The following is a 12,017-nucleotide window of genomic DNA, read 5'->3' as shown; positions in this document are numbered from 1 at the left end:
ATGACAAAACTGACATCTTCAAAGAAATAAAGTTCACAAAGGAAGAAGAAAACAACACCGCACCACCCTTCCTGGATATCCTCATCAGCCGAGGAAATGACAGAAAATTCTAGAAAAACAAGTGCTCCACTACCAAAATAACAAACCTGTGTAGTTTCTTGTGATTTGCAAGGAGGAGGAGGAGGAGGAGGAGGAGGAGGAGGAGGAGGAGGAGGAGGAGGAGGAGGAGCAGGAGGAGGAGGAGCAGGAGGAGGAGGAGGAGAAAGTGTCATGATGCTTCTCGCAAGGAATGCTGCCCACACATAGAAAAGAGTGACCACTGCAACATTTATTGAACTATAGAAGGCACTTACAATACCGGAGAGAGAGAGAGAGAGAGAGAGAGAGAGAGAGAGAGAGAGGGAGGAGGAGGAGGGAGGGAGGGAGGGAGGGGGAGGAGAGGAGAGAGAGAGAGAGAGAGAGAGAGAGAGAGAGAGAGAGAGAGAGAGAAAGAAAGAAAGAAAGAAAGAAAGAAAGAAAGAAAGAAAGAAAGAAAGAAAGAAAGAAAGAAAGAAAGAAAGAAAGAAAGAAGAGACGGAGAGAAATCTTTCCCAGAAGTGAAAAAGGCCGGACACGAGAAATCCACTTCCACCCAGGCCAAGGGAACAGCCTTTCCTGTTAACAATACACTAACGGGGAAAACAAAACGATGTTCCACCAACTAGGGGGTTAAAATAGCGAAAACTAGTTTTGGTCATATCAAAAGATAAAAATGTTTCTAGGATCGGCTGTTTTTTTTTAAAAAAAAAAAACGAGAGGAAAAGGAAAATTTGGTTTAGAATCCAGAGGTCTCCAAACTTGGCCCCTTTAAGACTTGTGGACTTCAGCTCCCAGAATTCCTCAGCCAGAGGAATTCTGGGAGTTGAAGTCCACAAATCTTAAAGCGGCCATGTTTGGGGATTCCCGGTTTAGATGCACAACAGTAAAAGGAATTAAAAGTTAAAATGTCTTCCGCAGGTCCTGTTTCTCTCAATTCTTGCAGGACAGAAGATCTTGGTACATTTCGGTCAGATGAGCCGCCTCTCTCTGGCCAGACAGCAAAGCACCATGGGTGGTGGAGTAGTACTTCCTGTGCGTTGCCTCACCTGAAAACATCACCTGTTTAGGCTGGAGATCCAGGTGGGAGAGAGAGAGAGAGAGAGCCAAGAAAGAGGGGGGGAAAAGAGAGAAAAAGGTTCTTAAGCAACATTTTGTAAAACAATAACCCCAATAACAACAGTTGGTTGAGCGACCGATCGAAGTTACAACAGCACCGAAAAAAAGGTGACTTGGGACCATTTTTCGCACTTACGACCATTGCGTCTCCGTAGTTACGGGGATCAAAATTCAGAGGCTTGGCAACCCGTATTTATGATAGTGGTGGTGCCCAGCCATGGGGAAGCCAGATTCACTTAATAACCACCGTGTGACTCACTTAACAACTGGTTATAAAGAAAGGACATAAAATGGGGGCCGAACTCATTTAACCAACATCTCGCTTAGCAACAGGTATTTCTGGGTTCTGTGGTGGTCGTTAAGCCAAGGACTACCTGCATTCTATCCCGTGATGTCACGTTGCAAAACAAATTCTATCGCGTCAACTTTTCAGGGACCAAGAAGACGCGGGAAATAAGTTCAGAAAATATTCAGTTGTTCTAGATTCCTCCACAGTGGGAAGATATGCCAGAAAATCCAGTCTGGTTTAGAGGTGAAGAAATCAGAATAGACACCAGGGGACTGCGAGTTCTAGTCCCGCCTTAGGCATGAAAGCCAGTTAAGTGGCTTTGGGCCAAACACCAGGAGACGGGGAGTTCTAGTCCTGTCTTAGGCATAGAACTTGAATGGGTGACTTTGGGGCTACTCACTTTCTCTCAGCCCAACCTACCTCACAGGGTTGAGGAGGAGAAGGAGGAAGAGGGGGAGGAGGAGGAGGGGAAGAGGAGGAAGAGGAGGAGGGGAAGAGGAGGAGGAGGGGGGGAGGAAGAGGAGGGGAAGAAAAGAAGGAGGAGGAAGAGGAGGAGGGGAAGAGGAGGAGGAGGAAGAGGAAGAAGAGGAAGATGGCAGGGAGATTGTGGGGTTGGTGCTCTCTGAGATTGACAGCTTTCTTGCAGACGTTTAATTATCCAACTAGATAACGTCATCACTGCTGGCAGTGCTAATACCTACCACAGTTTTGGAACTCTCTGTATAAGGCAAGGGTTTCGCAAGTTTCTCCACGTCTGCTCCGCTCGACCCAACTTGCGTGTAAGAGTAAGAACCACGGAAATAGGGGTTGCTGCCCCAAGAGGATCGAAGGATCCGCCGAGGTTTCGGAATGTCTGGATTCCCTAAAGCGAAAATGAGGATTGTGAGAGCAGTTGAAAAAAATATGAAACCTCCAATTTGAAACCCCAAATTTAAGACATCTCTTGGCCTTGATTTTCCAGCAGGAAGATATTCGCTCCTTGGGAGATGCCCCTTAGCATTTACTGTATTTCTCCCAAAATAAGACCTAACTGGAAATTAAGCCCTACCATGATTTTTCAGGATGATCGTAATATAAGCCCAAGTTAAGAGCGTCGGCCAGACAGACAGTTTTAGTACCGTGTTTCCCCCAAAATAAGACCTAACTGGAAAATAAGGCCTACTGCATCTTTTGGAGCAAAAAAAATTAATATAAGAAAGACCCTTTATTTTCAGGGAAATAAAGGTAGTTCTGAATCCAGTATTAGTCAAGTAATGCAGCTGGAAGGAAGACCCAGAACCATAGAAATTAAAATAATAGGGTTAGTTCTTTGCAGGAAGCAAAGACGTTTTTGCATTGAAGCCTTGTGGACTTTCGGATTCTCTTGGTTGGTGTTTGGAGACTCTTTGTGTTTGAACTATTTCTTGGCAACTTTATCTTGTGTTCTTGGCAGCCTTGCACCTCCTTGGCCAGGGTCGTTCTTATCTGAGACCATTAGTTTGAAACAGCCTTTTAACCGGGAAGGAACAGAATTCGTAAAGAATCCTTAAAAGGTTTTGCTGTTACCTCCGTTTCGATGTTTGTTTCCTTGGAACCAGGTTTGGGTCAGAACAATATGTTTTCAAATTGTTGGAAAATGTTTAATAAAATTTATCCAGAAAAGAAAAGAAAAACGATTGTTTTTACGCACTTATAACTAATGCAGCACCCCAAGGGTCATGTGATCAAAATTCAGACCCTTGGCCACTGACTCACAGTTATGACGGTTTCATTGCCCCAAGGGTCACGGGATTCCCTTTTACTACCTCCGGACCATCAAAATCAACAGGGGAAACAAGATTCACTTAACAACCAGGTTACTAATTGAACAACTGCAGTGATTCACTTAACAGCCGTGGCCAGAAAGGTCGTAAAATGGGGGTGGGGGGGGCGGTTGGACTCAAACTTAACGAATGTCTCGCTTAACAACGGAAATGTGGTCGTAAGTCAAAGGACTCTCTGCATTTAACAAAAATGTCAGATTTGTGAGAATAATCTCTTTTTATTCTAGATTTGAGATTATTCTAGCAACTCTGAAGTTTTTGTTGTAGACAGATTTGTTGATGTACAGTAATTAAAAATCAAGAGGAATCTTGGAAAATATGTAGATCTTAAACCTGAACTTTTAAAATACGATATAGCACCAGAAAAATTTGATAAACAAAGAGTATATTTAATATTGCATGTATTAACTGCAGCAAGGAATGAATTTGCTCAGCATTGGAAAAAATGAAGAAGTGCCACCAGATGCAGAGATAATGAAGAAGATATTGGACTGTGCGGAAATGGACGGACTCACACTGAAGATTAAACAGAAAGAAGATACAGAATACTACCAAACATGGAATTTATTTTACAAATGGCTGGAAAAAAAATAGGAATATAATTTGTATTTGTTAAGCAAATAAAATAACCCAGACAACACGATGTTTATTCAGCACTAATTAAATGTAATAGTAGAAAATGAATAATACTTAAACTGAAAAATCAAGAGGAATCTGGTGCCAAAACAGTTAAGTAAATATTATTAAAAAGTATCACATGCTTTCTGATGACGGTGGCAGAAATACCTGACCATGTATTTATAGTCATGCCCAGGTCAAAGAAAAAAAAAACCCGCAGGGTAACAAGCCCAAACGATTCTTCTAAAACCGGTTTTTCTGCTTGGGGGAAAAGTTTCTGCCAGCGTCTTCAAACGAAAACGCAAATTGGACAGGATCAGCAGAAAGTAGGATTCAACCAACTGACTTAGGCATAAACTATGATTCTTTTGTGGCCTGTTGGCCACTGGCCCTTCCAGCAGCTGAATCAGAGGAGGAGAAGGAGGAGGAGGAGGAGGAGGAGGAAAAGGAGGAGGAGAAGAAGGAGGAGGAGGAGGAGGAGGAAAGAGGAGAGAGGAAAAGGGAGGAGGAGGAGGAGGAGGAGGAGGAGGAGGAGGAGAGAGGAGGAGGAGGAGGAGGAGGGAGGAGGAGGAGGAGGAGGGAGGAGGAGGAGGAGGAGGAGGAGGAGGAGGAGGAGGAGGAGGAGGAGGAGGCATGGGAGTCAGGATCAGCATAAGGCAACATGGGAGTTCCGAGGGGGAAGAGGGAATGGAACTGGCAGAGAGAGGGGGAGAGGGAGAGAGAGAGAGAGAGAGAGAGAGAGAGAGAGAGAGAGAGAGAGAAAGAGGGAGGGAGGGAGGGAGGGAGGGAGGGAGGGAGAGGGAGAGAGAGCCCTCAGATGGAGAGTCAACAGCCCCAGGTTTGGAGGTGGCTGATGAGGAAGAGGAGGAACAGCCGGGCCCAGTGCCTGACGCAAGGATGCACAGAAGGCAGAGGAGAGGAGAGGAGAGCAGTGGAAATCTATGGGCCGGTCCTTGGGACGGAAGAGCCACCACTGCTGGCAAAGCCCCGCCCGAGCTCTGGGGATCAAAGGCAGTGGGGGGCGGAGATGAATAGGGGTGGCAGACAACTATTCATCTCCCCTGCAGGGCGGACTTGTTAGCCTGCGGTGAGAGAGAAATTTTTTGCCGGGGCCGCCGGCGCTCCTAAGAAAGGAATCACTGATTTAAATACAGACAGTTTGACGTGTCTGAGGAGCTACGTCAGAACAAATTTACTCATATTTCTATTCAGCAAAGACAAGCATTGGTGGCGCAGTGGTGAAAGTGCAATATTGCAGGCTCCTTCTGCTGACTGCCAGCTGCCTGCACTTTGGCAGTTCGAATCCCGCCAGGCTCAAGGTGGACTCAGCCTTCCTTCCTTCCGAGGTGGGTAAAATGAGGACCAAGATTGTTGGGGGGGCAAGAGGCTGACTCTGTAAACTGCTTAGAGAGGGCTGAAAAGCACTTATAAAGCGGTATATAAGTCTAAGGGCTGTTGCTATTGCTGTTGAATGTAATGTTGGTCAATAATTTGAAAGCTAGCTGACATCCCCAAACAAGGTTAAGAAATTACTGGGGGAGGAGATGAAGGTGGGACACAAGGTCAAAGCATTTGTGAAATTTGGTTTGAAGGACGTAGATACTTATACTTTCATCTAAAATCTAGTTGTTGACTAGACCACGAAGTCTCAAGCAACGTAACAGAAGACGGCAATGACCATCAACGCCTTCCGGGCTAATTCCAAGAAAAGAACTGTGATCTATCGTTCCTAGCAGGATTCAAGCTTAATTCGAAGGAAATATCCCCCTAATTCCTTCTCCTTCGAAAAAGTCCTGCACGGAACTACTTGGAAGCACCTACCTAAACCTTGGTCCCACCATAAATGAGACATGACTCCTCCCACAGTGATTAAGTCCTTCATGAGACTCCTTGGAAGCACCTACATCTGCCTTGGGAGTGTTGGGGTCTGCCGGCAACCTGCGGAGCTGGGAGCAGAGTTGGACAGTGGGGAGGACCATGGGCCAGTCCGGGAGTTTGGGGAGGGCTCGGACGAGGGACCTGCGTCCGACACAGAGACGAGACCAGGGGCACCTGAGAGTTATGTGTTGACTCCGGAGGCTCCAGAATCTGACATCAGTGAGGCAGAGGAACAAGGGGAGCCTGTTCCCAGTGCGCGCTTGCACAGAGCTGCCAGAAGGCAAGAACAGTTAAGACAAAAGGGGCGACTCAGGAGTAAGGCTGGGAGATGATTGGCCCCTCCCATAAGACATAAAGGAGGAGCAAAGGGACAGGAGCCTTTGCAGGAAGCAACTTTGTTCCTACTGGTCGGTTTGAAACCTGAAGCTCCGTGTTGAATTTGTGCTCCGTTTGGTCTTGTACAGCTAATTGGCAACTTAGTCCTTGGCAGCATTTCAAGGGAGATAAAGGTGGGTGCTTATCAGACTTATCCCGAAGGACTTTGGCAGGCTTCCATGGGACTATTTACAAACTGTTGGAGACTCATTACAGGCTGTGAATGGCTAAAATTCCCAGCCGTTGAAATGAAGAAAAAAGGGGTTTGGAGACTAACGCGGGTTTGTTTGTGTCTCAATAAGCCTGGGTCAGAACAGGTAGCACCGTAAATGGGATGCTGTTAATGACCAAGGTCCCATCATAAATGGGAAGCCCTCCTTCAAAAATCATGATGAAGTTCTGCACAGAACTCCTTGGAAGCACCTACACCTGCCTTGCTCCCGCCATAAATGGGATGTTGATCATGATTAATGAGTAGGTTCTGCCTGGGACTCCTTGGAAGCCCCTACCTTTATCTTGGCCCCACCATAAACAGATGTGGCTCCTCCCATGATGATGAACATCTGTATGGAAGCACCTACCTAAGCCTTGGCTCTATGATTGATCATGGCTCAACATCGCTCTCCACCCCACCTTCTAGATCCGTGAGGGCAAACCTATGGCACGCGAGCCCCAGCCAAACTTACCTGCACTGTGCATGCGCGCACCTCCCAGCTGGTTTTCGGCCGGTTTTCGGCCTCCCAGAGGCTCGAGGGAAGCCTCTGCAGTCTCGGGAAGTCGAAAAACGGGCCTTCCAGAAATACCGGAAATACCGAAACGGGCCCGTTTTCCGGCCTCCTGAGGCTCCAGAGGCTTCCCTTGAGCCTCTGAGAGGCCAAAAACAGATGGGAAAGGTTCGCCATCACTGTTCTAGACCCACCTTCTAAGATCCCAAAGAGAAGGACCACCGACCTGTAAATTTGCGAAGCATCTCAGTGCAGATCTCTGCGACCGTTTCGTCGTCGTACTTCTCCATGATGAGGGCCTCCTCGCCGCAGATCCAGCCACTCAAGACATGGCCGTAACGCTCCGGCGGGTAGAGGACGTCAAAGCTGCAGATCTTCTTGTACCACAGCTCTTCCGGATAGGTGAGGCTCTCGGCCTCCGCCTCATCTTCCCAAACGAACTGAATGCTGTTGCATTCGGGGCTCCAGAAGGGCGCCTCAAATTCCAGGAAGATCTTATCGGTGGTGCTAATGCCCAGCTTCTGGATGGCCAGCACCTTCTCTTCGGGCAACGGCGGGTAGAACATCTCCTCGTGGCGCTTCTTCAGGACCCCCAAGGAGACCGTCACGATGACGTGGTCAGCCAAGAGGAACTCGCAGTCGTCGCACTCCACCAGGACGCTGTACCCCGCGTTGTCCTCCAGGCGCTCTTCGTTGTGGTCAGCCACCTGCTCGATCTCCTTGCTGATGGACTGGTTCCAGTGGATACATTTGACCGGCTTGTTCAGGTGGACGACGGACTCTGGGATGGAACGGGAGAGGATCTCCACAATTTTCATGAAGCCACACGGGATGATGTGGTGGGCTCCGGGGATCTCGGTCCACTCCCCAAATTCGCTGAGAGAGACTTCGTCCATGCTGTGAGAGCTGCTCTCACAACTTTCCACCTGCTCCAGAAGAAACGGAAGAGGATATTTTCCATTAGGACATTCTTCTCCGGGTGGAAGTCATTCCTTCCCTGTTTGGACCCGGCTCCCCAAACACAACAAACCCTCAGAGCTCGGGTGGGACCTCACTAGCAGCAGTGGCTCTTCCATCCTGAGGACCAGCCCATAGATTTCCACTGCTCTCCTCTCCTCTGCCTGGAACTCCCAGGTTGCCCTGATGCTGATCTTGATTCCCACGCCTCCTCCTCCTCTTCTGATTTGGCTGCTGGAAGGGCTGGCAGCCGACAGGCCACAACAGAATCATAGTTTACACCTAAGTCAGGTTGCTGAGTCCTACTTTCTGCTGATCCTGTCTAATTTGCATTTTCATAGATGTCTCCATGAGATGTTATGGCCCAGATTTCTAACCTAGAAGCATGAGGAGTATCTGGTGGGCCACCAAACAGCTTGTTCTTGGGCGCCATCAAGTTTTGACCTACGCTATATGATGTGTAGCTCAAAACTTGATGTAGGGCAGCTCTCACCGATGTGAGAACTTAAGTTTGGACCACAAGCTGTAGATCTCTACAGCACAACTGCTGTCAATCATAAAACATGGGGGAATTCTTGAAGCCTGGTGTTGGGATTCCAGGCAGTTACATTAAATTTACATTACAGTTTACATTAAATCATGAGTCTCGAGCCAAACTTCCAAAACTTCAAAAGGATTTATTGGCAGTAAACATGTCGACATTGCCTGGGTGTAGCCGACTCTGAGACACATCATTCACTGTCACCCTTGACCCTGGTTTTTCCCCCTGCACTCCCTGGGTGTATCTTAATTCATATTCTCCAATGGGACCCATCCATAGCCCAGACTCACCAATCATGCTCTCCAGTTAGAATTTTGCGGGGCAGAAACTTCAGTCACCTAGTCACTATCTTTGAAAACTATTTATGGAATGCAGTTTCCGTTTCCAAGCTGCCCCACTGCTCCCTCCTCCCTTTCTGCTGGCAACTCTAAAAAAGACCCTAGAAACATTTGGTGAGTTGACACCTGGCGCTTCAAGCCCCCACCCTCCATCGGTTCCCATCCCCTCCTTACTTTCAGGTATTGCTGGATCATGGCGAGCTTCAGCTTCTTGATCGTCTCCGAGTCGTCTTGATCGGCCTTGACGCGTTTGCGCACGACATCTCGCGTGAAGATCCCCACGCTATTCTTGCTGTCGGCATTGACTGGTTTACCATTCTGGAAGAACTCCTGAGTCAGGTTATAGACCTGTTTCCGGACAGAGAGGAAGTGCATAAAACCAAGACTCCATAACCCAAGACTCTGAGGCATTTGGGGTCCCCAAACTTGTGGACTTCAACTCCAAGAAGACTTGTGGACTTCAACTCCAAGAATTTAAGACTTTGTGGACTTCAACTCCAAGAATTCTCCAGCCAGCTATGCTTTCCCCGTCGATTTTAACAGATAATAGATAACAGATAATCAGAGTTGGAAGGGACCTTGTAGGTCATCTAGTCCAACCCCCTGCCCAAGCGGGAGACCTTACACCATTTCTGACAGATGGCAGTCCAATCTCTTTTTGAAAGCTTCTAGAGATGAAGCTCCCACAACATCCGAAGGAAACTTCTGTTCCATGGGTGGATTGTTCTCACTGTCAGAAAATTCCTCCTTATTTCCAGGTTGAATCTCCCCTTGTTCAGTTTCCATCCATTGTTCCTTGTCTGGCCTTCAGGTGTTTTAGAAAATGGCTTTGACCTCTTCCTCCCTGTGGCAGCCCCTCAAATATTGGAAGACCGCTATCATGTCTCCCCTGGTCCTTCTCTTTACTAGACTAGCCAGGCCCGGTTCCTGCAACCATTCATTGTATATTTTAGCCTCCAACCACCCCCTAATCCTCCTGGTTGCTCTTCTCTGCACTCTTTCTAGAGTCTCAACATCTTTTTTATAGTGTGGTGACCAAAACTGGATGCAGGACTCTAGGTGTGGCCTTACTAAGGCTTTATAGAGCGGTATTAGTACCTCCCTTGATCTCGATTGTATCCCTCTGTTAATACAATTTAGGATTGCGTTGGCTTTTTTGGCTGCTGCTGCACACGGCTGGCTCCTATTTAGCTGGTTGTCCACTAAGACTCCAAGATCCCTCTCCCAGTTCCTGCTCTTGAGCCTGGTTTCACCCAGTCTATATGGGTCCTTTTGGTTTTCCTTGCCTAAGTGTAGGACTTTATATTTGCTAAGTTGGATCACATGACCATAGGGAGGCTGTGACAGGTTGTGTGCAAAATGCCCCTAAGTCGCCTTTCTCAGTGTCGCTGAAACGTTGAACGGTCACTAAACAAACTGTTGTAAATTGAGGACCACCTGTCGGAGCATTTGCAGCCTGACTGCCATTATGAGACAACCCAGGAGCACAACACAGCACACAGAGTCTTAGTGGTTAATATACAACAGTTATATACAGACATATATGTGGCAGGCAAAATACCTTACAAGCAATCTTTCTTCTTCTTAACTCTACACAGAGAAGTCTGCAATGAATCCCGGACACAAGGAGGGAGAGAGCACACCCTCTAATGGCTGCCTCTTATATAAACACCTCTTAAAGGGGAAGAACCCTTCCCCAGTCTTAAAGGAGCAGTACCAATGCTATGCCGATTCATCCTCAGTTGCATCAGCCTCATCTTGCATCAGCCACTTAAATTGCAATACCTTAACGCTACTTGTCCATGGAGCCTTGACATACTCTCTCCCTGCACACATAGTAGCCGTCGTTCTGATTGTTGCACAGCCTGATATAACCTGCTCAAGCACAAGGTTGCTTAAGCCTTCCTAAGCCGCTCGCCGAAAGGAAGCAGGTCATATTTTTGCAAGACGAGCAAAAATCAAATAAATAATCCGGGGTTTTACTTCATTGGGGTTTCTGTGCCGGGAGCAAACCCGAAAGCCCACATTTTCAAACACCAACCTGAAATTGCTGGGGCAGTGTCACGAGGCCCGAGAGGGGAGTGTGGAGCTTTCAATAAGTCCTCTAATTTATTCCCAGCTTTTTAAATGAGGCTAGGAATGCTCTAAGAGGATATCCGTGACGGCAGCTCCGGCCTTTAATAAACCAGGAATCTGAGCGTGGACAATCTCGAAGGAGTCTTGGGATCCCAGGTGAACCTCCTTAGGAGGAAAAGGCCCTGCATGTGATTTTACTCCGGGAGATAAAGGAGGCCCATTTCGTCTTCCGCTTTGCCATTGGAGATACAGGGAAGGTCACCGATCTTATTAACGGGGCAACTATGGTTTCCAACTGTTCCTTCCCCAAACCCGGAATTTAAGAGATGCTTCTACAATTCAAGCCATGGTGGACAACCACGGTTACCAGGAGCCACAGATAACCCTGGTCAGGTTCTCCATGAATTGAACCAGGCTTCTTTCAAGCTGGATCTGAACTGGTTACTTTCCCATGCAGGGGCAGTAAATTAGAGAAAGAAGAAGACAGAAAGAGAAAGAGGGGGAAAGAGAGAGAGAAAGACAGAGACGGGAGGGAGGGAGGGAGGGAAGGAGGGAGAAAAGAAAGAGAAAGAAAGAAAGAAAGAAAGAAAGAAAGAAAGAAAGAAAGAAAGAAAGAAAGAAAGAAAGAAAGAAAGAAAGAAAGAAAGAAAGAAAGAAGGAAGGAAGGAAGGAAGGAAGGAAGGAAGGAAGGAAGGAAGGAAGGAAGGAAGGAAGGAAGGAAGGAAGGAAGGAAGGAAGGAAGGAAGGAAGGACAGGGAGGGAGGGAGGGAAGGAAGGAAGGAAAACAAAGAGACAAAGAGAGACGAAGGAAAGAAGGAAGGAAGGAAAACAGAAAGAGAAAGAAAGAGACAGAGAAGAGAAGAGAAGAGAAGAGAAGAGAAGAGAAGAAAAGAGAGGAAGGAAGGAAGGAAGGAAGGAAGGAAGGAAGGAAGGAAGGAAGGAAGGAGGGAGGGAGGGAGGGAGGGAAGGAAGGAAGGAAAACAAAGGAGACAAAGAGAGATGAAGGAAAGAAGGAAGGAAAACAGAAAGAGAAAGAGACAGAGAAGAGAGGAAGGAAGGAAGGAAGGAAGGAAGGAAGGAAGGAAGGAAGGAAGGAAGGAAGGAAGGAAGGAAGGAAGGAAGGAGAGTGAGAAAAAGAGAAGGAAGAAAGAAAGAGAAAAAGAGAGAGAGAAAGACAGGAGAGAGAAAGGAAGGAAAGAGAGACAGAGAGAAAGAGAGACAGAG

General features: G+C 47.3%; 1 protein-coding gene across 7 annotated transcripts in view; it reads right to left on the bottom strand.

Annotated features, from left to right (window-relative positions):
* Positions 1-783: 783 nt before the first annotated feature.
* Positions 784-12,017, bottom strand: part of SMOX (spermine oxidase) — a 61,845-nt gene continuing 50,611 nt past the window's right edge. For 6 of the 7 annotated variants that reach the window (XM_087962675.1, XM_087962674.1, XM_087962676.1 and 3 more), the window contains 4 exons: positions 8,892-9,065; positions 7,108-7,810; positions 2,185-2,345; positions 784-1,146 (listed from right to left, as the gene is read on the bottom strand). In XM_087962675.1, coding sequence (XP_087818801.1) covers positions 1,009-1,146; positions 2,185-2,345; positions 7,108-7,810; positions 8,892-9,065 — 1,176 coding nt within the window. In that variant the 3' untranslated portion in view covers positions 784-1,008. The remainder of the gene's footprint in view (positions 1,147-2,184; positions 2,346-7,107; positions 7,811-8,891; positions 9,066-12,017) is intronic. The other variant, XM_087962681.1, reaches the window with a different exon arrangement.

Source organism: Notechis scutatus, chromosome 4 (assembly GCF_049901735.1).
Source record: "Notechis scutatus isolate UNSWTSFEM ecotype Mainland chromosome 4, rNotScu1.2, whole genome shotgun sequence".
In the NCBI taxonomy this organism is placed as follows: Eukaryota; Metazoa; Chordata; class Lepidosauria; order Squamata; family Elapidae; genus Notechis; species Notechis scutatus.
This window is presented reverse-complemented; position numbering and strand designations above follow the sequence as displayed.